General features: G+C 46.9%; 1 protein-coding gene across 2 annotated transcripts in view; it reads left to right on the top strand.

The window, feature by feature from the left end:
- LOC119446222 (smoothelin) overlaps window positions 1-24,465 on the top strand; it is a 63,128-nt gene that overhangs the window by 27,678 nt on the left and 10,985 nt on the right. Inside the window, exons 4-8 of one of the 2 annotated variants that reach the window (XM_037710589.2) lie at window positions 950-1,105; window positions 1,616-1,801; window positions 2,386-2,475; window positions 14,764-14,830; window positions 15,851-15,950. In XM_037710589.2, coding sequence (XP_037566517.1) covers window positions 950-1,105; window positions 1,616-1,801; window positions 2,386-2,475; window positions 14,764-14,830; window positions 15,851-15,950 — 599 coding nt within the window. Of the gene's footprint in view, window positions 1-949; window positions 1,106-1,615; window positions 1,802-2,385; window positions 2,476-6,095; window positions 6,324-8,072; window positions 9,043-14,763; window positions 14,831-15,850; window positions 15,951-24,465 lie in introns of those variants that run through there. The other variant, XM_037710590.2, reaches the window with a different exon arrangement.

Genomic DNA, 24,465 nt, shown 5'->3' with positions numbered 1-24,465 from the left:
CGACCGTCCCGCGAAACGCCGTGGGGGTAGTGGGAGGGAGGGAGGCGGGGCGGCGCTGTGCTCCGGCGCCAAAGGCGTATCTTGCCACTCAATCTCCCACGCGAAAGCAAGAAACGGGAAGAGGGGGAGGGGGGGCAGCTTCTCCTCTGCCAACAACTTCTCTTGCCCGGCGGTCGCCCGCACCGTCTCTTATCTACACACGGCTCTGACCTTTGTATGCGCTGTGCATTCGCCGCTCAGTTTCTGTTGAAGCGATAGACCGCGCGAACTTGCGCTTGCTGCCAGCGTTTTGACAGTCGTTGGCTGCGGTCATTCAGTGTGATCTATTCATGTTTGCTTGTGCGCGCTGACACCACGATTGTTAATTCAGTTAGTAAGCCAATGTGTCCAAGTTTATGCAGCCGATAAACTACTATTCCTACTCCGAAGAGCTCTCTACTAATTTGCTATTGCAATCGATGCTTCGCCTTTCGGGCGAAACTGCGACTTTTCTCGAACGACAGGTAGCATTTTCTTTCGTCTTATAATGCAATAAATTATGTTTTTATAACGAGTGATTGAATACTAGCCACAGAATTTAAATGAGGAGTGCCTTTGTCATCGAGCACGTACTTGAATGTCCCGGAAAAGTCTCTAATCGCGTCCTGCATTTACGTCAATTTCTTGATTACTACGGCTCTGTTCGCAATAATATTGACGCCTTGGAGGTTCTAGAGCACTAATCTATCACTTTAGCTCGACCTAATAGTTGCCCTTTAGTGTCCCTTTAATTAATGAATTTATTGGCGTCTCTAGTGCGGAGTTGTGCGGAGTTGTGCGGCATCGAGTTACTTACTTCATGCTGACGGAGTGACTCGACGCTCAGTGACCGTGAGTGATAATGCTGATGGAGTGGCCGGCACTTTCTTTCTCTTGCACTGCTGATTCCTTTCTCGCTTCTTGTGGGCAGCCAAGCGTGAAGCCCTGGTTCGCAACCGTGAGCAGGAGCGTGAGAACGCCATCCGGCAGCGGCAGCAGGAAGCCGCTGAGCAAAAGCAACGCACACTCGCCATGTACGACAAGATGGCCAAGACCGGCAAGCTGGACACCACGCTGTACAAGGAAGGTCGGTATATCTATCTATCTATCTATCTATCTATCTATATATATATATATATATATATATATATATATATATATATATATAATCTATCTGTCTGTCTGTGTAATTTATCTATTTATCTATATGTCTATCTATCTGTCCGTCCGTCCGTCCACCTCAACGATTAAATTAGTTCAAGGGATATAATTGCGATGTCTGCCACGTGATTCTTTTCAATTTTGATGAAGCTAAAAAGAACACCCTATTTGTTTCCATGGGAGTCTTACAGAAGCGTAGGGGAAAAACGCAGAAAAAGAAACCGTGGCCCTAATGGATTAAAGTCAACGCCCCTTCACTGAGAAACATGTGCAAAACTTAAACAGTTGCGGCGAGGTATATAGCAGCTACGGGCGCTGGCGCAGACCTCAGCCGGCCACTCGACCACTCTAGACGAGTGTGATTCCGACTGTACACGTGCACGTCCATTCACATGAAAAATGTTCATGGGCTGGTACATGTTCAATGTTTTCGCAGGCGTGGAGTCTACAGAAGACGACGAGTCTGGCAAGGTGGACCTCGTGGAGGATGCCATCAAGCAGAGGCAGCGGGAGGCCGATCTGCGCAAGAAGCGCATCATGGCCGCCTACGACGCAGCGGCCAAGTCCGGCCCCGCCGGCGTAGTCAAGACCGTGGACTTCGACTCCTTCAAGAAGGCCGACGGTGCGTCACGTTTATGACGTGCCGTCGCTGCACGTTCGCGGAGGCATACGAAGCTGAAGGACGCGTGACGTACAAAGAAAAAAGAAAGACGACGCAGTTTTGATTATTGATGCAGGACTATGGGCGACGATAAGACGATCGATCACGTTTTCTTATTGTGCCACCATTTCTCATCATTGAGAAAAACTACAAGTATGGCTTTTTGGGCTAGTTGGTTAGATACATCAGAGGTGGTCATAGCGCTAGAAGACACGGAAGACACGTCCTGTTCTCTCGTTCTTGTCCGTGTCTTCTAGCGCTATGACCACCTCTGAGAAAAACTAGTTTAGAAGGATCATTTCACCACATTTAATTGAACCGTTCTTTTCCCTAATGTTTTATCTTTAGGAAGCCTCCTCAGTAGGACACTGCCTTAAGGATATCTTCGAAGCAGTTGAGAAATTTCTACTTGTCAAAGACGACTTTCTGCCTAAAATATTTAAAAATTACCTCATCTTACTATTATTTTGATGTTATCAAATTATTCGGTATAGTTTATATAGTGGCGTTCGGGAGCACGTGGCCTGATTACCGAACTTCCACAGTGTCATCGTTCGAAGTTCCCAAGCCCACCGGCGCCGCCACAGGTTCGTCTACATTCTGTGCAGCAGGCGGAGTGCCAAAGATCGTCAAAGGTCAGTACTTTTTACCGACATTTTGTTTTTCATTTCTTTTGTTTGTTTAGGTGTATGAGTTGGTGCCTGTTATCCTGGCTGTCAAGCCACTTTTGAGAGCGTGCGAATAGCGCACGCAAACAGTATTTGCCATTGGCATACAGCGAACAATCATGTAGCATATACGGGTAGCGTACGTACGTAGCCTAGTGACTTGCAGAATGCGAGTAGCGTATGTGAAGAAGAGCATGCCAAATAGCGTAGCATTCCATTCGGTAATGCACCTACGTACTAGTATCAAAGCTTGCATTTGCCGCAGGAAATGAACATTACCACACGCCAAGTTCCCAAGTTCCTTCCTTACTCTTTTGCATCAAATCATTTCAGTCGATTAAGAAGAGTAACGACTGTCATAACCGTGAACATTAGCCTGTCCTGAGGCATTGTAATAGGATTTTAACAGTCTGATGTGGGTTGCGTTTCTTTTAAATCCTTCGCAACAATAGCACGCCTTATTTCTGAATTTAACTTGGTGGGATTCTGAATGGCATACGAGAAGATTGATACGCGTTTCAAAAATTGTGTTCGTGATTTGCTGCTACAGATGGCGATCTCGACAGCATCTTTCTGAAGTACTCTTTGACCTAGAAGCGTGTAGTCATCTGTACCTAGATTCTGTTTCATAAAGTACCCTTCTGGGCTCGTATTCACAGAAAGCTCTTGCGATAGAATTTTACGAGTACGTAAAAGAAAATTTCAGCCAATCCGGATGCTGTACAAATAATTAGCGAAAGCAATTGGCCAATGGCAAATGACATTTATGAACGAAAAGCTTTGTGAATTCGGCCCCTGGTAGGCTGGTACTCTGAGGTTATCGGCACTGTGGAGGACTACCCTGTTCACTCGAGCAAGGCTAGCTGGTGTCTTTAAGTGCCAGAAGCAGCTGGACATTGTTCTGTTGAGCTTGTAGGCACAGACTGCAATGAGAACAAGCAACCGCAGCCGTGGCCCAGTGGGTAGGACGCCCGGCTCGACTGCGGGAGATGCATAATTCGATCCCCACTGCTGCACACCCACCGGTTATAAGATGGGTACAAGCGGGCCCCCGGCCAAGCGTCCGGCTTTTCAGGGGTGCATTGATTTGCGGGAGGTTAGCACAGATCGCTTTGCTTACTATGTAAGAACCAAGAAACACCAAACAACTCAGAAAAGGCCGCCTAGAAGAAAAGTAACAATACACAGAAGAGCCAGAACCGGATGTACGTTACCAAGAAATCGTGAGCAGTGCCGGCGCTCAATACTTTAAGAAAGGTAGTCTTCTGCACTGTTTTGTTTTATCTTTATAGCTTCCGGAGTAGCACAGAAGCCTCGCCTCACGTTTAGGCGACCGTTCCCACAGCGAGAATGGGTGGTCCGGGTACCTCTGGTAAAGGGCGTACTGCGTCAGCAAAAGTGAAGCATCAGGAATTGCTCTCTTGATTCAAGGTTCTGGCATACTCCAGCGGTAGATGGTATTAGTCAAAGACAAGTTTGGAAAGAAATAAACACAATAACAAAGTTCAAGAAAGCAGTTCATCTGCGCGTTATTTCTGTAGACCCAACAGAAATCAGCATGGTCAAACGTAACCTGGCGAGGTGCAAATCGTCCCATAATTGTGAAAGAGTTTCGTGTGCTTTTCGCCTTCAAAGCAGGCGAATAAAGTTAAATCTCTCTCCTCTATACACGAGGGCAACTTTATGACAAGAAGAACGGTGAAGGAACTCTGAGACAAGAAATATTACGAAGCGTAACACAATTCATCCAAGCTCTGGGGTAGCCCCGGGTTTGCAACCCCGGTTAACTGGTCCCGGTCAGTCTTGCGCTCTACTTCTACCTTTTTCTTGACGTCGATGTCCCTGCTTCTGTTCGGCGCGTGGGCTGAGTGGACCTCAGTTCCCACAGTCTCAGTACATCACAGCAAATGAAGACGCAACCTGACCAGGAGATTTCCTGGAAACACGTCATGAACAAAAACGTGAAACTGTGGCTGATATCCAAGTGAGACAAAGGTTTACAGGCTGACGGAGACTTGAAGTGATACAGTGGCCGAACAAAGAATGCCTCATGCTGAAGCCAAAGATTTAACAAGGGGATCTGTCTTCTAGCAAAATTGTTGCATTTGTCAGATGAACAACTGACAACAACTGCCCTGACAAAGACGCCCATGTCGAGACGTTGGCTCTAGCCTGAGGCATCCTTTGTTCGACCCGCTGCTTACAGCTGACGCAGTTAGATACACCGGCTCTGTAGACGAGTCTTCTCGAATTTGCTTCTGCTGTTGGAGCGACTCGTTCGCTGTTTATCACAGTATCGTCAGCTCCGACAATTTTCTTGCTGCTACGCCCGATGCCTTCTGTCGTACAATGTGCCGACGAATACTTTTGACCAAGTTGAAATGAGCAATCTTTTGATGTGTTTGCAATCAAATAAGGAGATAACACCCTCTGACGGGATTCCCTAGGCGCTTTCAGCCCGTAAGGCCCGCGCACGACGTTGTGTAGTTCCGATACCGCAGTTGCCACAAAGCGCGCCAGAACTTTGCTTGTCCTTGTAGCGACGCAAGCGCCGCTGCCGAGCTCTCTCGTCGTCCCGTCACTGTTTTCCTTCTTTTTTTTTTCCAGCATGCCTCTTTCTGAACACCTCGCGCGCATGATCACCCCGCATGGTTGTTATGCCCACTTGTTGGTGCTCCTGTCATGCGGCCTTGTTGTGTCTGCGTGTTTTTTGAGCGCCGCTTTGACAATTTTTCTTTAATTTTTGCATCGTCTGTCTCTTTTTGCGCGCAACAACTCTTTTTATTCCCTAAGGCTGCGTAGTACCTAGCATACATTTACTGTAGTTTTAGTTTTTAGCGTAGAATCAAATTAACAACTTTGTTCATCGGGAGACCGGCCCACACGAGCGGCCGTTTGGTCTCAACCTTTTTTTCTGTTTCTTGTTCCAGCGAACAGTAGCGTATCGCATAACTTTTTTTGGGTAACAAGCCGACCGCGGTACTCGTTTTGGTAGGTTGGGGGAAAATGGCGACGTCTCACAAGCATTTACAGTACTGTAGTTAAGTCGCGCCAGAGACCAGTAGTCACGGGGCACAAAAAGCTGCCTAATTAGCACCAAATTAGCACCACAAGAGTACCTGAGCCCCACCGAAGGCTGCAAGACAATATGCTCTCGAGGGATGGGACTCGTTGGTGCAGTCTTTCTTGCCTGCCGGTTCATCCGAAGATGCCAGCTTAAAGCGCGCAAGACGAAATGTAGGCAGGCACATGCAGAACGACGCTGGAAAAACTAAGCCTTTCGCAATTTCGCCCTTCCAGCCCGCATATTAGGGTCTATCGAGAATTCTATTCAAGGTAACCTGTCTACCCTACAACACCTTTAACGTGAATATTACGTTATATAGAGGTTACCCGAACGAGGCACTCGTATAGCTGCCCATTCGAACTGTTGCAGCTTCGTGCTGCGGTCACCTGGATGTCAATGTCCCACTTCGTTATTCAAATATGCGCCGGAATAAATGCCCAACGCGGGTTATAGAAAGTGCAGAAACTTGGCATTTCAAAGGGGGAGCACAGGTGTAAATTCTAGCGGTGGTCGTCTCCAGCGGTGCCGGTGACTCCGCCGACGACGGCGCCGGGCGCCCCAGCGTGGCGTCAGATGTCGCTGACGGGCGAGGAGGAGCCCGAGTTGGACGCCGTCGAGCGCGGTATCCGGCAGAGGCAGCGAGAAGCCGAGGAGCGCAAGCGACGCATCCTGGCCGCATACCAGGTGGCGGCACGCAGCGGAGCCGGACCCAAGACCGTCTGCCTCGAGGAGTACAACAACCTGCAAGGTATGTTACCCCGAGCTGTAAACATTCACGTATATAACGCGAGGCGAAGGCAGGAACTGTGAACGTGTGAACAACCACGTTTGCGATGCGGCCTCGCTGGTATGCTGTCTTAGAATCATTTCAGTGTACAACAGGCAAAACGAGAACCCGAGAAAAACGCACGAACACACAGACACGGCCATTAACTGTCGACAGCAGTGTTCTTTTTTTTCCAAGTACCAGGACGTACCTCTACCTGTTGCCTCACGCGTCACAGAACGCCCGTAAAAGCGTGAACACTTATGAAAAAAAAAAAAAAAAACACGGAAATGCTCACACTTGTCGCTTGTCAAGTAAATAATTAGAAGAATTCTTGCACATGAGTTGAGATTAAGCACTGAGTGTCAGTATTTTCTTTTTCTTCTTTCCTTCCTTCTTCCTTTTTTTATTTATTTATTTGGTTGCACAAATGTTTGCAATCTGATGCCTGTTCTGTGGCAAAGAATATTGCTGTTGGGAGATAGCGCGGTGTCTGTGTGTTCGTGCAATGTTCTCGAGACCTCGTCTTGTGTGCGCTACGGTATAGCAGTCGAAAATGAACAACCATTGCCATTGGCGAGCGCGTGCTGAAAACAGGGGTTGAAACGATGTCTTTTGAGAACGCATATTCGCACCCTGGCACTGGCCCACGATGAACTAAAGGCTCGAAGGTAATGCAAACCTTCGCTCATGAATGTCAGTCGAGTTCGCAAAATGTGTCAGCAAGCATTACGACTCATCTGATGTGCGTTAATCGAGATAGAAGAAGAAAAAAACTAAACCTTGCTTTTAGCTCCGAGTCACGTGAGCCATCGTATGGCCTCGTGTTTAATTTGCAGCTCCACACAAGATAAACAAGAATGTTTTCACTAAAATTTGAGAGCCAGTAGAAATGGGCGTAGACAGCTTGCTCGCAGACGCCGCAATTTTTGTCATCAGAGACACGCAAGTTTGGCTTCGCTGCATATACGCTTACATCGTAAAAAAAACTGCCTTTCCAAGGGAATTAAATGGTAAAAAGGAATACTGAAACCTGGGAGTTAAGTAATACACGCACGTCGACATATGTATATTCTTGTTCAAATGTGGTCGGTTTTCTTTGTTTTTCTTTTTTTTTTGCGAGAGGGCGCTTTTCCACAGCTACTTTTCCGTATCCTTTCCCGGTGATTCGGTACTATCGTGCAATCTGGGATACGTGCCCGACGCTCTACACTGAGGTTAAATTAAAGATAACCTATAAATTTAAAGTCATAGAATTGCACGTTGGGTTATCTAGGCGCTCCGTACTGGAGGGCTCCGGATTAATTTTACTCATTCGGGATTCTCTATCTTGCTGCCAGTTCACGGTACGCGAGTGTTCTTGCATTCCGCCACCATCGAAATGGGGCCGCCGCAGCCAGGATCGAACCAACGACCTCGCGCTCAGCAGCGCAACGCCATAACCGCTGAGATATCGCAGTGGGCGACACTGAGCTTGAGACTAATAAGCCGACGATAACACACGGAACGACAGATGGCGTAGGATCATCGCGCGTTCACACGATTACGCTTTTGATTGGCTTACGCCAGTTGCAACTTTTTTCTACAGTGCCAAGAAACAGCAACCGCTTTACTGAAAGCCATCAAAATGTTGATTAAAGCGTTTCTTCTTTTTTTTCTCCTCCTCTTTGCCTTCTCCTCTCCCCTATCGGCGTGGTCTCAATTGTCATCACGTGACCGGATGCCGCGCAGTGCCCGAAGACGTGACGTTCGAGAACCCGTACAGCTGCACCACGGGATTCAAGGGTGGCATCGCTTCTGTGAAGACGCCGCAGAAGCAACGGGCGGGAGCCCGGTAACTGCGTCACTGCCCTTCTCCCCCTCTCAACCTTCGTCACCCTCTCCCTCGCTTTTGAGTCACTCCGTCAACGCCCTCACGCAGGGCGAGCCGAATCAGCAAGATCCCCCCGACGATGGCTACGGCCACAGTTTGACGAAACGAAAAGAAGGCAACACAACAGAGCAACGCTGTTTTTCTTTGTGCTCCCTATAGTTCGACGTAAGCGAAGCGTATACCGACAACGAAATGCTCATAACCCTCCGGACCGGCTAGCGAAGATCTCATTACCTCTTGTGCCGAAGAAACATCAAAGTACTAACTGCTGTGAACGCCATCACACTTCTGGACGGACGGTCAAACGACGTGCTTGAAGTGTGATTGTTATGTTTCTGTTGCACCGGCGTCACGCGCGCTTTGTCACTGGTCATTGGACGCCATCGCGCGTGAACTTATGACAACTTGGCCGGCCCAGTCGGTCGTTCGTGACTGTTCACAAAAGTTAAATACCTGTTGTTGTTACTCCTGTTGCTCAAATTGCTACTGTTGCTCCAAAAGACCTGTTGCTCCAATGATCGAGCTATACGGTGCGGCAAGTGAGGCCTTTTATAAGCGTGAGTCCAATCGCCATAGGCGTTCAACGGCTTTTGAGTTTGCCCGCGTGACGCCTCTACTATTTTTATTGCTTGTTGTAATTTTTTATTGCTGTTGTTGTTTACATTACTTGTTTTGCAAAAACGTAAATATCTGTCAATCTGGAGTAAGATCTTCTTGAGTAGACAGAGACGATACAACAAATTGTTAAGTGTTCAACCATAATATTTACATTTCTTGTTTTTAAATGTTAGCTCAATAAAACAGATTTATAACTTATTTCATGAAAAATCTGGTTCGGCATTCCTTTTTTCTACTTTTCACGTTACAAACGTGCACAACGTCAGCATCACATGCGCTCGAGTAGGCCCTTTTATTGGGTCCGCCTACTTTAGGTAAGCTAACACCTGGTGATGTCCGCTTCAGCCGATGTAGAGGGACAAGAAATACGATGGAACAGCTGTCCCTGGGGGTTTCCTGCTATCTAGTTGCAAGGAACGGCAAAAAAAGAATGGATTTCTAACAGTCAGTACATTCATTGCTAGATCACATTTCTTAATACTTTTGTTTCACTGTGACAAGTGAATGTCTTGTTTCTGCCTAAGAGCAGCCAAAGGAAAAATAAATAAAAGTTCGGCTCATTATTCTCTGTACGGGTATTACGAGTAAATGACCGCATTGGTTTAAAACTTGAAGCGGTACTGGTGTTGCTGTTGAACATAAAGCAAACATAATTATCTGAAGTACAAAAGGAGCACATGTCATAAAATGAGGTGGGATAGATAGATAGATAGATAGATAGATAGATAGATAGATAGATAGATAGATAGATAGATAGATAGATAGATAGATAGATAGATAGATAGATAGATAGATAGATAGATAGATAGATAGATAGATAGATAGATAGATAGATAGATAGATAGATAGATAGATAGATAGATAGATAGATAGATAGATAGATAGATAGATAGATAGATAGATAGATAGATAGATAGATAGATAGATAGATAGATAGATAGATAGATAGATAGATAGATAGATAGATAGATAGATAGATAGATAGATAGATAGATAGATAGATAGATTAGCTGGAGGATGGAGGAGACGTTGGATGCATGGGCTTCATGATATTCCATTTCACTTCATAAGGGGCTAAGGCTCGAATTACTAAAAAATTCTAATTACTCGATGAAATGCTGACGGCAATGGATACTCCGAAAAAAGAAACAAATAGTGGATGACCTATAACGGCACACTGATTAAAGTTCAAGTTGAAAGTTCAAAGATGACGCTATGAAATCTGCAGGTACGAGGCGCGTGGCTGTTTACACACGACAGGTAGCCATTGTGAGAGAAGCCCGTGTCTTACAGAGGATTCGGTTCAGCTCGTATCGACGATGACGACGATTGATTTTGCGACGATGGTGACGATGAAAGCGCCGGAATAAACAATCAATGAACATATAGTGGCGCACGACGAGTCTATTTCTAGCATTTGTTTAAAGCTTAGACCACAGAAATCCCAAGTGCCAGGAATGGTGAACAACAGCCTCTGCTGCGGATGCCGTCATCTCGACACCGGTACGGAGCGAAGCCCCTCAGTTCCCCACGAACAGGTGAGCACCACGCTGTCTGCGCTCCGCAGACGAGAGTCGAAACCCCGCTAACCGGCTGCTATTCTTCGCTCCTCACACTGCCGTGGTGTCTCTCTGCGCGCTGCCTGTGTGCGGTTTCTTTTGACGTCACTAACCCGGTCCTGCGTCGACCGAGTACCGCTGTGCGTTAACGCTGCTTCTTGGTTTCGATGCTTCCCGTCATGACCGCTTTTTACCACGTGCTCCCTATCGGAGACGCGGTGGAAGGAGCGTCGACATTTTTTTTTTTTTTATTCACACTTTCGCGCATGACGTGGATCGAAGGCATCATTCGCTACAAGGACAAGTAGTAGGGAATAGGTTACCATTCTTGCGGTGACAGAGATACCAGACGTCAATCCGTGACGTTCACTCTTGCTACGCCCCATTTTCTTGTTTACGTATAGTTATCACTCGATATCTGTAGCAATGCTTCATTTCGCGCACACAACCATCCTAAGCGCTCACAAGAGCTCACAACGAACTCAAATAGTTTATAGAAAAGCTCGCAGAGGGCTCATAAAGTACTTACAAAGCGCTCATGAAGGATTCGTGCAAAGGCTCGTGATCTCATGAATGGCTCATATAAAGTTTCAAGGAGGGTTCATACAGCATTTGTAGAAAGGATTATGAAGCGCTCATAAAGAAGTTACAATCATAAAGCACTCATGGCTAATTAGGCGTTATAATAAGACGTTGTAAAAACTTACTGGGGGTTATAAAGAGCTTTTGGAAAGGTTCATGGAGGGCTTATAAATGACACATGAAGGACTGAATGAAAGGCTTATCGGGCGGTCACAAAGGCTCATAAATGGCTCATAGAAAGGCTCATGGAGGGCTCATAAAGGACTCACGAAGTGCTTATAAATGGCTCATGGAACGGATGACTCGTAAAGATCTCATAGATGTCTTGCAGAAATGCTCATAAAATGTCACAAAGCACTCATATACCGCATAGCATACAAGCTTCGAGAGCACATACAGTATATACGCATCTACGTACTCGAAAAATCCGGTCACTTCACATTTTCCAGAAATCATATCGAGAACAGAATGGTACTTTCCAACAAGCAAGACTCTGTACGCGTGTTTAGTAGGTTGGCAACGTCAGGTTGAGTATGTAATGTGAAGCCGCTCTCAGGAACGCTAAGATTAGCTTTCCAGCAATGATCCGCATTATCGGGAGGAAATTGCCCATGGCAACAAGAAAATGCGAGGATAAAACAAAAGAAAAAATGTTTTCCCATAGGACTTGATCGTCGGTTGCCCGCTTTCATTTTTTTTATTTTATTATTTTTATTTATTTTTTCGCCATAAAGTTTCAGGGGTCGTACAAGCTACAGCAAGAGTAAAAATTACAGCTCTGACCTTTTTTTTTCGTTTTTACCGACAGAAGCTTGAAACAGCTAGACTGAGGTTGTACATGAAGCGTCTATACACACCTGTTGCCTATAAGAGAGAGACAACGTGTGCCCTCAGAGAACAAAGCTGCTCGGGTGGCGGGTGAAGGGGTGAAATTAGGCATGCTGTATCACAGTAACCTCGCGGGAAGGAGGTGAATACGGTAAAAATGCAAAGCGGTTATACTACAAATTACGTATTGTCCTGCGCTCAATAGTAAATCCTTCAAGTTCCTTTTTTAGAATGTTCATTGTTACCTTCTGTACAAAGCAGGGTATACATGTACAGGCAAACAGACAAACGTTCTAAATGCATATTGAAATTCTCGCTGCTGTGCGGCATTATACAGCACGTCAAGCGCAAGATAGTGTGGCGAGGAACTCGCTGTGTCACCTGTACCGTGTTACGTGGTTATGTAGTGGCGCCATTATGTTACGGAATTCATTGTGCAGGTTGTCTGTCTTGTACAGTTATATTAACCTCGGGGTTATCACAGGACCCCGATGTCTTTACCCGACTCTGGTTAAACAATGGTACGGTATAACCTCGTTTGTTATAAGAGTGAGTTGTTACTGCAATAGTACACGGAAAATCCAAACTGCTACGCTTCTTCTTGGTAGCGAATAAACATTAAGGAGAATAGTAAATTGGGCAAGTTCATACCGATTAATGGTTGAAGAGTAGCGTTAAAACATTCACAACGTGAAAGAAAGACACAGAAGGACTGGACAGTCAGTTGAAAGACGTACACCTTCACACGGTCATGTCGCAATGCATGTAACGAAACTTTACAGATACGAATTTCACGCTTAGGCTTTTTTTTATCGTTATTATTCTTTTTATTATTATTATTTTCTTCTTCTTTTATTTATAATGAGGGTGAGAGGAGGAGGGCGGACCAAACTGCGACATATTGAAAGCAAACGAATGGATTCGTAAGTTTAACTCGTAATTAGTAACTGGGACAGTCAGCATCAATATATACATCTGCGACATGAGAAATAAAAATAGTAACAAAAAGGAGGAACCAATTAGACGCGTCTCGCGAAGTAAACGAATTTCACACAAACTAAAGCGAATAGCAATATCGGCAACTTTGGCCAGAGAAATTGCTTTCATCGAAGCTTACGAGAGAACGCGTACCACGTACGTCGAAGAACTCATTTTCACCGCCAGTACCTTAGTGAAAACGTATAAACAAGGCAAATATATCTGACTTCATTACCAGGTGCCCGATGCAGCAGAGGACGAGATGTCATACCACGCTCTTTCTCGGGCCTTCCCTTATCGCAAAAAGAAAGGATAATGCCTTGGGTAAAAAAATTACAGAGCAAGCCTGCAATTGCAATTGTGATTGTAATTGTAGTTGTAAAAGAAGGCAATTGTTAAAGCCCACGTGCAAGTCTCATAACACATTCCTTTGGTCCAGGAAACTTTGGGAGCCCCATCAACAAACGTTGTTGCGAGAGCAATCTTGTGACGCGCATTAAAGCGAAAGAAATCTGTTTCAAGGTCGCTGTAAGGTACAGAAAAAGTGAGCGAGCTCGCCTCCCCTCGTGCCTCGCGATTGCCTCGCGCTCGTGCCACTGCTCGCGCGTTCGTCTTCTTTCACAGCTGGCTCCGACGACGCTCATCAGGCCAGCGTTCCCATACTGCCCCTCGTTGAGGGAAAGGGCAACATCGGCGCTGGGGAGGAGGAGGGAAATGTCAGCGGTGGCGCGGGAAGGCGTTGGCGGAAAGGGCAACGGCGGCGCTGGGGAGGAGGAGGAAAATAGCAGCACCGCAGTAGGGGCGTTGAGGGCAAGCGCGGTTGCAGCGTTGGGGAGGAGGGAAATGCCAGCGGCGGCACCCGTAGAACGTTCTGGAAACGGCGGCAGCACGATCGCAGTGCGCTCGCGCGCCTTGTATATGTCGCCGCGAGGGCTCAGAGCTTCATTCCACACCGCTATGGCTCCAACTAGGCTTTCGCGTCACATTCTTAAAATTTCTAGGCAACCCCCGGAATTTTTTTTTTACTTCTTTGTTTTGTCAGGTATGTCGTTACTCATTCTAGTATGTATAATGACCACCTAGCCAAGTTTCCCATATCGTCGTCAACTTCCCTGGGTTCTAGTGGAACAGTACTTAACTTCATTGAATAGTTTCGAGTCCAACTCCTACTCGCTGCGACGGCCATTTGTTCCGGTTTTATTATGTCAAGGGACACGTGTACTCGGTCACTCATTCTCAATGCAAACGCGACATGCATATATATGCGACAAGCAGTGCTTTGCAAATGTTCAAATGTCCACCACTTTCGTTTAGGTTGCTTTCTTTCCGTCTTTGTAAGCAATATCGCAATGCGCTCTTCAGCATTCAGTACAATGAATACCTTGCGTGGAAATACAATATTGTTAGCAGACCTCATCAAGGCCGAAGTCAACATTCACTTTTCCAATAATGGGACATTTAAAATTATCACTGAAAGAAAGGTCGCGTCATTCCGCGTACAGCAGTAAAATACAGACATAAATGAAGGACGAAAAACGTTATAGGTACGTATATGCATACACATTTCACTTTGCCGGTTTCAGTCATTTAAGTGGCCCCCTTCCTACTTTCCCCCAGCAGCCCTATCCCGGCATTCCTCACAAAAGAATTGGCGACCATCAGCGGTGGGCTTAGGATAGCAAACGGCCGACCATCGTAGCATTGTCGAATATGTCTGAATTTCATTTTACGTTAATACCTTAACTTGAACTAGGAGATTTTCTTCCTACTTTCTTCATCCACGTTATTTCTTCTTCCTCAGTTCTGTGCAGTTAGGACATCCTGATCTCGTCGCGGGCGATGCCGCTGCCTTCCCTTAATCCAATCACCGCGAAGGGAGCACCTTAAAACCCCTGGCAAGGGGCTTGTCAAAAAAATAATTATAATTATACCTATATTTCTGCTTCTTTCGATGATCACTGTCGCATACTCCCGTCTTTCGCAGACGCCCCCAAGAATGCGTTCGCCAAGTTCCAGCAGATGGATTCCGCTACCGCGCCGGCAAGACCCACGTGAGTATACGGCGCTTTAAAAGATGTGTCGTTGCGTGCAACGGTTGCCTGTTGGATAGCGAAGGTCTCGCTACACTGCATATACAGGGTGTTCCAACTATCATGCACCAAGATGATTTAAAAATATGCAAACGCCACGTAGCTGGACAGAACCTAGGTAATGTTGTTTGCCGTCCCTTGGAGATACTCAGGTTATTTTTAACCGAAGCTTTATAGGCTCACAAGTTTCGGTGGTGGTGGTGGTGGTGTCACGCTGAAAAGTGGGCCGATCCTAGTGATAGTGCAGAAAGGGTCCAAGCTCAATGGCACATACCAGGGACAAAAAATAAAGAGAGCAAGAGAGAGAGAGAAATAGACAAAGATAAAGAGAGAGAGAGAGAGAGAAAGAGAGAGAGAAAGAGAGAAAGATAGATAGAGATAAAGAGATAGAAAGAGAGGGGGAAAGAAAATCACCAGCCCTTCCCCTGTCAAGAAAATTGGGATAAGCGAAGGTTGTCGTGCGTGTACTTGACCTACTACTTTTCGTTCCCTTTCCTTCTACTTTTGTCTCCCTTTCGTGCAACTTTTCCTTCCGTTCTAGGTTTCCTTCCCTCGATGCATACATATAATAAACGTTTATGTTTTATTACCGTGACATGTCGTGAACTTTACGTTACCGTGACGAAGGTCAGATACACACACGACCAAGCTTCGCTTACCCCCATTTTCTCGACAGGGGAAGGGCTGATGATTTGTTTTGCATTCCGCCTAATTAGATAGTTAGTCTTAATTAATTAATCAACTTCTCAAGTATTATAATTAGATTAAAAGTGTACATGAGAAAATCGTAAAAACATGGAAAACTCCCGATACAGCTTTCTGCTGCTCAATACGTGCTACATAAAGTGTTTTTCGAGCGTGAAAGAAGTCCACGCAAGTTGCCTCGAGCGGCCAGTCGCGAGGCGATTATGTCGTAGATCACTTCAAGCGTGCTACAGGACGACACGGTGATTAACCGCGATGTCTTTTCAGTCGCTGCAGCTTCAGCGTTCCGGTTCGTGGAGCAGCGACGACGCGAAGTGCAAGCGACATCAAGGAGATGCTGCTGAACTGGTGCAAAAGCAAGACCAAGGGATACGAGGTGATCATTCAGCGGCTCTGCAGGAAGCTTCTGAATAATATTAGTTCTTCCTGGCGCACGTAGCTGGATGTACTATCTCGCTCAATATGAGCTGCGTTAGCCAACGCCCCTTTTAATGCAGCATCATTATAAGCGGACCTCACACACACTGTAGGCGTTCGCCAGACGAAAACGTTCACCGACGATTACGATACTTCCCAATACGAAATTTCAGCGCAGCTCTATACGTGTTTTCATTTCGCGTTATACTGGCTGGCACGGACAATCTGTCACGTGCGGCACGTTGCAAACGCAGCGAAGTGTGGCGCGACTGCCTCGCTCATCTGTAGATCGCGAGAGGCAGCGTCAGGGTGACGCCTGGGTGCGATTCACAGCAGCAGCCGCAGACAGACCTCCCAGGTGACGCGCGCTACTCTGGCGCCATCTCGTAGCCACCGTCGCCGCACTACGCTTTTCTTCTCACGCTTACGCCATACCCCCCTCCTCTGCTTTCCTCCTCGCAATTTTCGTCCCCCACTACGCTCTGCGTTCGCTCCTTATCCTTCGCTGTGCTCGTTCGCTCTGTGACGCCGACGCTCGCCGCAGGATAAGAGCTGCGCCTAATATGTGAGCCGATCCTGAAGGCTGCGCAGTCTAACGCAGCGTCTCAAAGCGCTGGCTGTCACGAGGGGATAACGCGAGAAACTGGCAGGTGACACACGCGACACGTTTCAAATGGAGAATTTGGCACGAGAGAAGCGTACATGCTATCGTGGCCTAATGGTTGGTACATTGGCATGCTATGCTGGACATTACATACATACATACATACATACATACATACATACATACATACATACATACATACATACATACATACATACATACATACATACATACATACATACATACATACATACATACATACATACATACATACATACATACATACATACATACATACATACATACATACATACATACATACATACATACATACATACATACATACATACATACATACATACATACATACATACATACATACATACATACATACATACATACATACATACATACATACATACATACATACATACATACATACATACATACATACCATACATACATACATACATACATACATACATACATACATACATACATACATACATACATACATACTTTCGTTTCCAGCTCGCTTTGGCGCTTCCGAAGCAGATGACGCGGCCGCTGTGTCCACGTGATCCCTCATACCACGTCACGCCGACGGTGGCGCCAGCTTTTCCAGTGGTGGATCTCGCCCCCAATATATGAAACTCGCCGAGAAATAAAAAATATATAATTTGAACACAGGTCCGCCAACGCCTTTCTTGAAAAACTAGAAACGTTAAACATGACACAAATTTACTTACCGTTAGCTCAGCTACTAAGGCTACTAAATTTATCTTGCTAGTCGATGCCACAAACGGCATCCACTGGCACCATAGAGTTTCTCACTATATTACCTAGAGGGAAAACTGGCACTGTGTGATGTCAGGTTCTTCGGGAGTGAATTGTTACACTGAGGCAGAGCCTCCGTTCAGGAAAGACAAAGCCATTTTCTTTTTCAAAACAAACTTAATATTCAAAGCAAGGAAAGGGAGGAAAAGAAAAGAACACTAAACAGAACACAGAAAGTACATAAAAACCAAAAGTACAATTAACCCCGTTAGTCCACGCAAGAAGAGTCTCAATCAAAACAAAGAAACAAAAATCATCGAGTCTTAGTTACTCGGGCACTTGCGTTGACGGCGTGCACTAGCACTTGCGTTGACGGAAGTAGTGACGTGGCGGGCAGTGGCATGCGAGGGACGCGGACGCACGGTAGAGCCAACCCGGACGTCCGAGTCCAAGGTTGTCGGAGTCGAAGACCGACCAAGTCCGACCGCTGTAGCTTAGCGGCGCCCGTACCGGTTCCCTGGTTCGCGGCTTCGCCCTGGCGCCTCTCGCCAGCGTCGTTCCAGGCCTCTGGTCACCCCCAGGTGACCTCTGCTCTCCGCACGGCGGCTCAGGAACAGCAACAGGAACGCCAACCGGAACGGGCACGTCAGCAGGAACAGCGAGAGGAGCAGGAACGCCAGCAGGAACACGAACGCCGGCAGCAGCAGCTGCCGCAGGAATAACCGGGCCTTACGCTCGGTGGATCCCTCCAGGGACAACCGGGGCCATGCTGGTTCTGTTGAGGCTCTCGGGTTCGGGTCTGGACCCCGACGACACCGACCTCGACACCAGCGATCCTTGCACCCCGACTCCGAGCGATCTCACTTCGAGCGTCCCAGTCTCTTCTCCTTCTTCCTCGTTCCTCGTACCACAGCCTGTGGTTTCGTGTCGACCCCTGATTGGTCGATTCTCTTTCTCCCTCGTCTGGTCGCTCGTGCCACCGCCCGCCAACATCGTCGTCTTTGTCGGCGACTCGATGGTGTTTAATTGGAGCAGACGCTCCTACGCAGTGCGTTGACGCTGTCTACTCACTCATGACAAAGAGTCCCCCCCGCGATAAGTTTTTTTTTCATAAAAAAAACGCAGTACAGAGTGAGGGGTATAGCGACACATGTACAATGAAGTTGCAAAGCGACACATGCACAATAAACACACACAGTAAAAAGGGTAGACCAGCTACGCTGGTAGTCTACTCAAAAAATCTGCGCCTACATTCTCAGAGCCTTTTATGTGCTCTATCAGGCCTTTTTTTTTTTCAGCGGCCGTGGCTCTACCTTAAAAGAGTATTCTTGCATGACAACGCCTCCTATCCATTTGTCGGGCGCGTCGGAGCGGACTAGGAATTCCTTATTGATGTCCGGCGCCTTGACGTTAGGTTTAGAAGCCAGCACGCTCTTAATAGTTTCAAGCGATGCTTCTCGATCGTTCCAGAGTCCTTCTCTAGTCTTAAACCTAGGAATTGGATTATCCCTTTCTTCTTCTTTAAGCACAATGAATGTCGATGCTTGGGCTGTCTCTAATGGTTTGCGTTCTTCGTAGCGTTTCAACATATTGATGTGAAACAACTTCCTGCTGTTGCCAAGGTCCAACCAATAGTTGAAGTCATTTTTCTTTCCCGTGACGACAAAGGGTCCCTTCCAGTGCATCAGCAGTTCATTATGTTCTGTTGGGAGCAGTAGCAATGCTCGCTCCCCAACCTTCAACTGTCTGTGACAACTCTTTCTGTCATAACGTTTCTTTTGTGACGCTTGTGGCTTGGCAAGGTTTTCATGTGCTAGATGTAGCGTTTGTTCCAATCGTTCTCTAAGGTCGAGTACATATCCGTAAGTGGTCTTCGCTGCCTCATCGAGTTCATCTTTAGTCCACAGCTCCTTCAGGACGCTCAATGGCCCTCTTGCCTGATGACCATACATCAGTTCGAAGGGTGAGAACCCGAGACTTGTCTGCGGCACTTCTCTGTATGCGAAGAGAAGAGGCGCAAGGTATCGGTCCCACATCTTCGGTTGCTCTTGACATAGCTTGCGCAGCATTCCCTTTAGAGTGCCGTTAAACCGTTCAACCAAACCGTTGCACATTGGATGGTAAGGAGTAGAGCTGAGGTGTTTAATAGCAAGCAGTTCATTCACTTCTTTCATTAAAGATGACGTAAAACAGGAAGCCTTATCGCATAGGATTTCTCGTGGAAACCCGATCCTAGAAAACATTTCTAGCAAACCTTCAGCTACTGTAGCTGAATCAATAGCCGCTAGCGGTACAGCGTCAGGGTACCTCGTGGCAAAGTCTACCAACGTTAATATATAACGATTGCCTTTACTAGAAGTTGGCGACAAAGGACCTATGATGTCCACTGCCACTCGCTCGAATGGTGTATCTATGAGCGGCAAGCGACCGAGTGGGGCTTTGCCGAGTTTCCCTTTGGGAAACGTCCTTTGGCAGGAGTCGCAAGATCAAACATATCTTTTGATCTCTGCTTGAACGCCGGGCCAGAAGAATGCACCAAGTACTTTCTCCGTGGTCTTCTTAATTCCTCCATGTCCAGACAATGCATTTTCATGCGCGAGTACCAAAACTTGGCTACGAAGTTTCTTTGGGACCACAGCTTGTTGTACCGTCTTTCCGGGACAAAACTGGTAATCGCGATACAAGATCCCTTTATCCATGTAAAACGACTGTGCCGTTGATCCCACGCCAGGAAACGTTTTGCCGACCTTCTTCCTGCAGACGTCTAAACTCGCATCTTGTTCTTGTTCCTTTTGGAACACCTGCCTGGATACTTGAAGCAAGTCCAAGACGGTCGTGCGCTGCTCAGTCGCGACTTTCGCTCCCACCATAACTGGGTTGTGCTTTTCTCCACAGTCCGTCCTTCTACTTCCAGGGAGGTTACTGGTGCTGCTAGGAGGCTTCCAGGCTGGGTCGGGATCTGTCGGGTCCCGTGATCCTGTAACATTCCCGACTATCACGTCGTATAGTGGGGTTCTCAAACATTTCACGATGGCAAGACCTGAAAAATATGGCGGAGAGATGTGAACCTTCGTTTCCGGCACTTCAATGGTACTACCATCAGCGAGCAGCAGCGTTGCCTTGGTGCCGATCATCGCGTCATCCGGCACAAGAGACCGGCGTACGACGAGACTGTTGCTGCCCGTGTCGCGTAGTACCGATACCGTTTTTCCATATACTTCTCCTGGCAAAACAGGTAAGTTGTAGAGTCCCGTCGGTTGATTTGGAGACACTTCTGTCGCGTCTTCCCTGTCAAACTTAGGCTCTTCTTTCTTGCAATGAACTTCGACAGGTGAAGAAAGACAAGCCGATGCTTCTTTTGCATTGCCCCCTTTTCGTTTGCAGGACTGGACGTCATGTCCCGTTTTTCGGCAGTACCCGCAATAGGGCTGGTTGACCCTTACGCGGCAATCTGATGCTTTGTGTCCTGATTTTCCACAAACAAAACATTTTATGCTCGACCTCACAGTTTGACCAGCGTCCTTTTCTTTGCTTTCATCTTGTTTCTCCCGGAAAACAAGCAAGTTGCTTTGTCGCTGGGCTTCCATGAAGTGGTCAGCCGCTTCTGCGATTTTCTCAACCGTCTGACAGTTCCGCTCACGAAGAAACAGTGAAAGACGACTATGGCAATTATTCAAAAGCTGTTCAGCGACTATTAAGTCCCGAACCACGTCAAAAGATTTCCCCTGGGCACTCATCTCTACCCATCTGTCGAAAAAACTGAAAAGCCTAGTAGCGTACTGCTTAGCAGTCTCATTATCGTAGGGCTTACTCCGACGAAAATTTTCTCGATAGCCTTCGGCAGTACAACGAAAGCGCTGGAGCAATGCAATTTTGACCTTGTCATAGTCCATCGACTCCTCAGGCGACAAGCGGCCAAACACTTTCAATGCTTCTCCATCCAGACACAAACTCAGTGCCGTGACCCATTTCTCTTTAGGCCATTCCTGCCCATTGGCGACACGCTCAAATCTCTTTAGATAAGCGTCTAAGTCGTCTCGATTCTCATTAAACACTGGAATTAAGTTGTGAGGGTTCACAAAAGATGAGCGACTTCTTTCCGATTCGCGGCTAGGAGTTGCCAATTCTGTGCCACCTCCTGCCTCGGCTAACTTAAGGCGTAGCTCCAGTGCCCTCTGTTCGAGCTCTAAACGCTGCTTGATTGCCTCGCGCTCCGCGAGCCGTTCCTCACGTGCTTTGGCAGCCTCCTCCTGCGCCCTGTCGGCTTTCTCATCTACCCACTTTCGCAATTCCGCGCCCTGCAGACCCATACGCTCGCCCAACGCCGTAAGCTCTGACAAACTCATCTCGATGACTACACGGTAATGATAACTGGAAGAAATGGCTTTGTCTTGTCCTGTCCTAGCGGATGCCAATTTTGTGATGTCAGGTTCTTCGGGAGTGAATTGTTACACTGAGGCAGAGCCTCCGTTCAGGAAAGACAAAGCCATTTTCTTTTTCAAAACAAACTTAATATTCAAAGCAAGGAAAGGGAGGAAAAGAAAAGAACACTAAACAGAACACAGAAAGTACATAAAAACCAAAAGTACAATTAACCCCGTTAGTCCACGCAAGAAGAGTCTCAATCAAAACAAAGAAACAAAAATCATCGAGTCTTAGTTACTCGGGCACTTGCGTTGACGGCGTGCACTAGCACTTGCGTTGACGGAAGTAGTGACGTGGCGGGCAGTGGCATGCGAGGGACGCGGACGCACGGTAGAGCCAACCCGGACGTCCGAGTCCAAGGTTGTCGGAGTCGAAGACCGACCAAGTCCGACCGCTGTAGCTTAGCGGCGCCCGTACCGGTTCCCTGGTTCGCGGCTTCGCCCTGGCGCCTCTCGCCAGCGTCGTTCCAGGCCTCTGGTCACCCCCAGGTGACCTCTGCTCTCCGCACGGCGGCTCAGGAACAGCAACAGGAACGCCAACCGGAACGGGCACGTCAGCAGGAACAGCGAGAGGAGCAGGAACGCCAGCAGGAACACGAACGCCGGCAGCAGCAGCTGCCGCAGGAATAACCGGGCCTTACGCTCGGTGGATCCCTCCAGGGACAACCGGGGCCATGCTGGTTCTGTTGAGGCTCTCGGGTTCGGGTCTGGACCCCGGCGACACCGACCTCGACACCAGCGATCCTTGCACCCCGACTCCGAGCGATCTCGATGATGATGATGATGATGACCTTTTCTTTGGCGCATACCCACTCACGGGGATCGGCCAAGAGTCGGGCAGATTTTATATACGTGCTAATTGAATAAATTTAGCAAATGTCTAATTTTGTTAAATATAATAAAGCGAATAAATTCTAATACAATTCAGTGGAGAATAAATATATAAGAAAGTAGGCATACTAGTACAAGAGGGAATAAGGTAATGATAAATGGATTAATATGATTAACAATGGAACCGGTTTGATTCAACAATGAATTTCTCTATGGCGATGCATACATTCCTGTGTGAGTGTCCAAGCACAGAAGCTCCGAAAGACAGCAGTTCCGGAGAGTTCAATGGCAGGCCGAGCTGTCGCATTGCAATTTGCAATGTTCTTTTTCTTAGGGAGGAGAAACGCCGGCAGTCCAGTAAGTAGTGGTCGATCGTTTCGAATTCGTTACAGAAATGGCACAAAGGGGAGATCGCCAGACCAGATCGGTGCATGTAGAAATTTAGGCGGGGGACTCGACATCGCAGTCTTGTTAATGCCACCTCTGTTTGTCTGGATTTGCAAAAGTTCCTGCTCCAAGGGAATTGTAAGTGGTGCAGTTCGGAGGATGATGTTAGTTCTGATTTTGATGCCATAAGGGTGTATCTTCTAAACCTGGCAGACGTTATGAAACCTGTCGTTGGAAGAAGGGAACACACAGGGCCTGTAATAGAAGCCTTTGCCAGGCTATCTGCCGCTTCATTCATAAATATGCCTTTGTGACCAGGTACCCATACTAACCGCAAATTCCGCAAATGACTTGGAACCAATGAGTGCAAATTTTTTACTATATGCGACTCGCCAGGAGCAGTAAGTGAGGTGCACAAGGATAGAGAGTCTGTTAATACTACCGCGGTTGTTGTGGGAGGCTGTAGCTTACGCAAAGCTAAGATAACAGCTAGGAATTCCGCTAGGAATATTGGAGTATAGTCGGGGAGTCGAACAGAAAAAGACCAGTCTAATGCAGATGAAAAAATTCCAACCCCGGCTTTTTCCTCACTCTGCGAAGCATCTGTGGCTATAATTACGTTTGTTTGGAGCTTGTCCAAGTGATCTTGGAGTAAGCCGTTAAGAATATGCCAGGGAAGTTGCTTCGCATGGTTGGGGTATATGTTATCATAAGTAATAACCAATGAATTTTGGATGCTGCTAACCGTGATTATATCATTTAATCGTACATTTAACGGACTTAATAACGATTCTGTTTTATTCACCTGTGGCGTGTGAAACCGAGGCCACGGGACTCCAAAAAATAAAGCGGGTTGACCAATAAATATCGACTGGGATCTTCTTATTGGTGATTCATAGAGCCTTATGAATGTTTGAACAGTGAGTATTTTAAATCTCATTTCTAGGGAAGGAAGTCGTGATTCCTTGTAGAGCACGGCGTTTGCTACAAACTTTGGCAGCCCCAGACATAAACGAAGTGCTTCCCTTTCCAGCAATAGTAGTGGACGTAGTTTATAAGTAGGGGAGCCAGAGAATAACACACAGCCGAACTCTAGTATTGGCCGGATATACATGCGGTAAATCATTAAAAGTGTGTCCCTGCGCATGCCCCATCGATTATTGCTAATCCTTTTCAATATCCCCATTGCACGGGAAGCTTTTGAGGTTATATTTTCAATATGTAGACGCCAGTTAAGGTTTCCATCATAAACAATTCCTAGGTATCTGACTTTTTCCACTTGTGGAATAGTGGAATGGCGGTACGAAAGGGATATCGTAAATGGGTCTTGTACCGGAAAGACAAGAACAGCGCTCTTATTTACATTAAGAGACAAGTGAATACTATCCAGCCAAGCTTCCAACTCGCATAAGTATTCCTGTAAGTACTCGTACAGTGCCTGAATATCATTT

Source organism: Dermacentor silvarum, chromosome 3, assembly GCF_013339745.2.
Source record: "Dermacentor silvarum isolate Dsil-2018 chromosome 3, BIME_Dsil_1.4, whole genome shotgun sequence".
In the NCBI taxonomy this organism is placed as follows: Eukaryota; Metazoa; Arthropoda; class Arachnida; order Ixodida; family Ixodidae; genus Dermacentor; species Dermacentor silvarum.
This window is presented reverse-complemented; position numbering and strand designations above follow the sequence as displayed.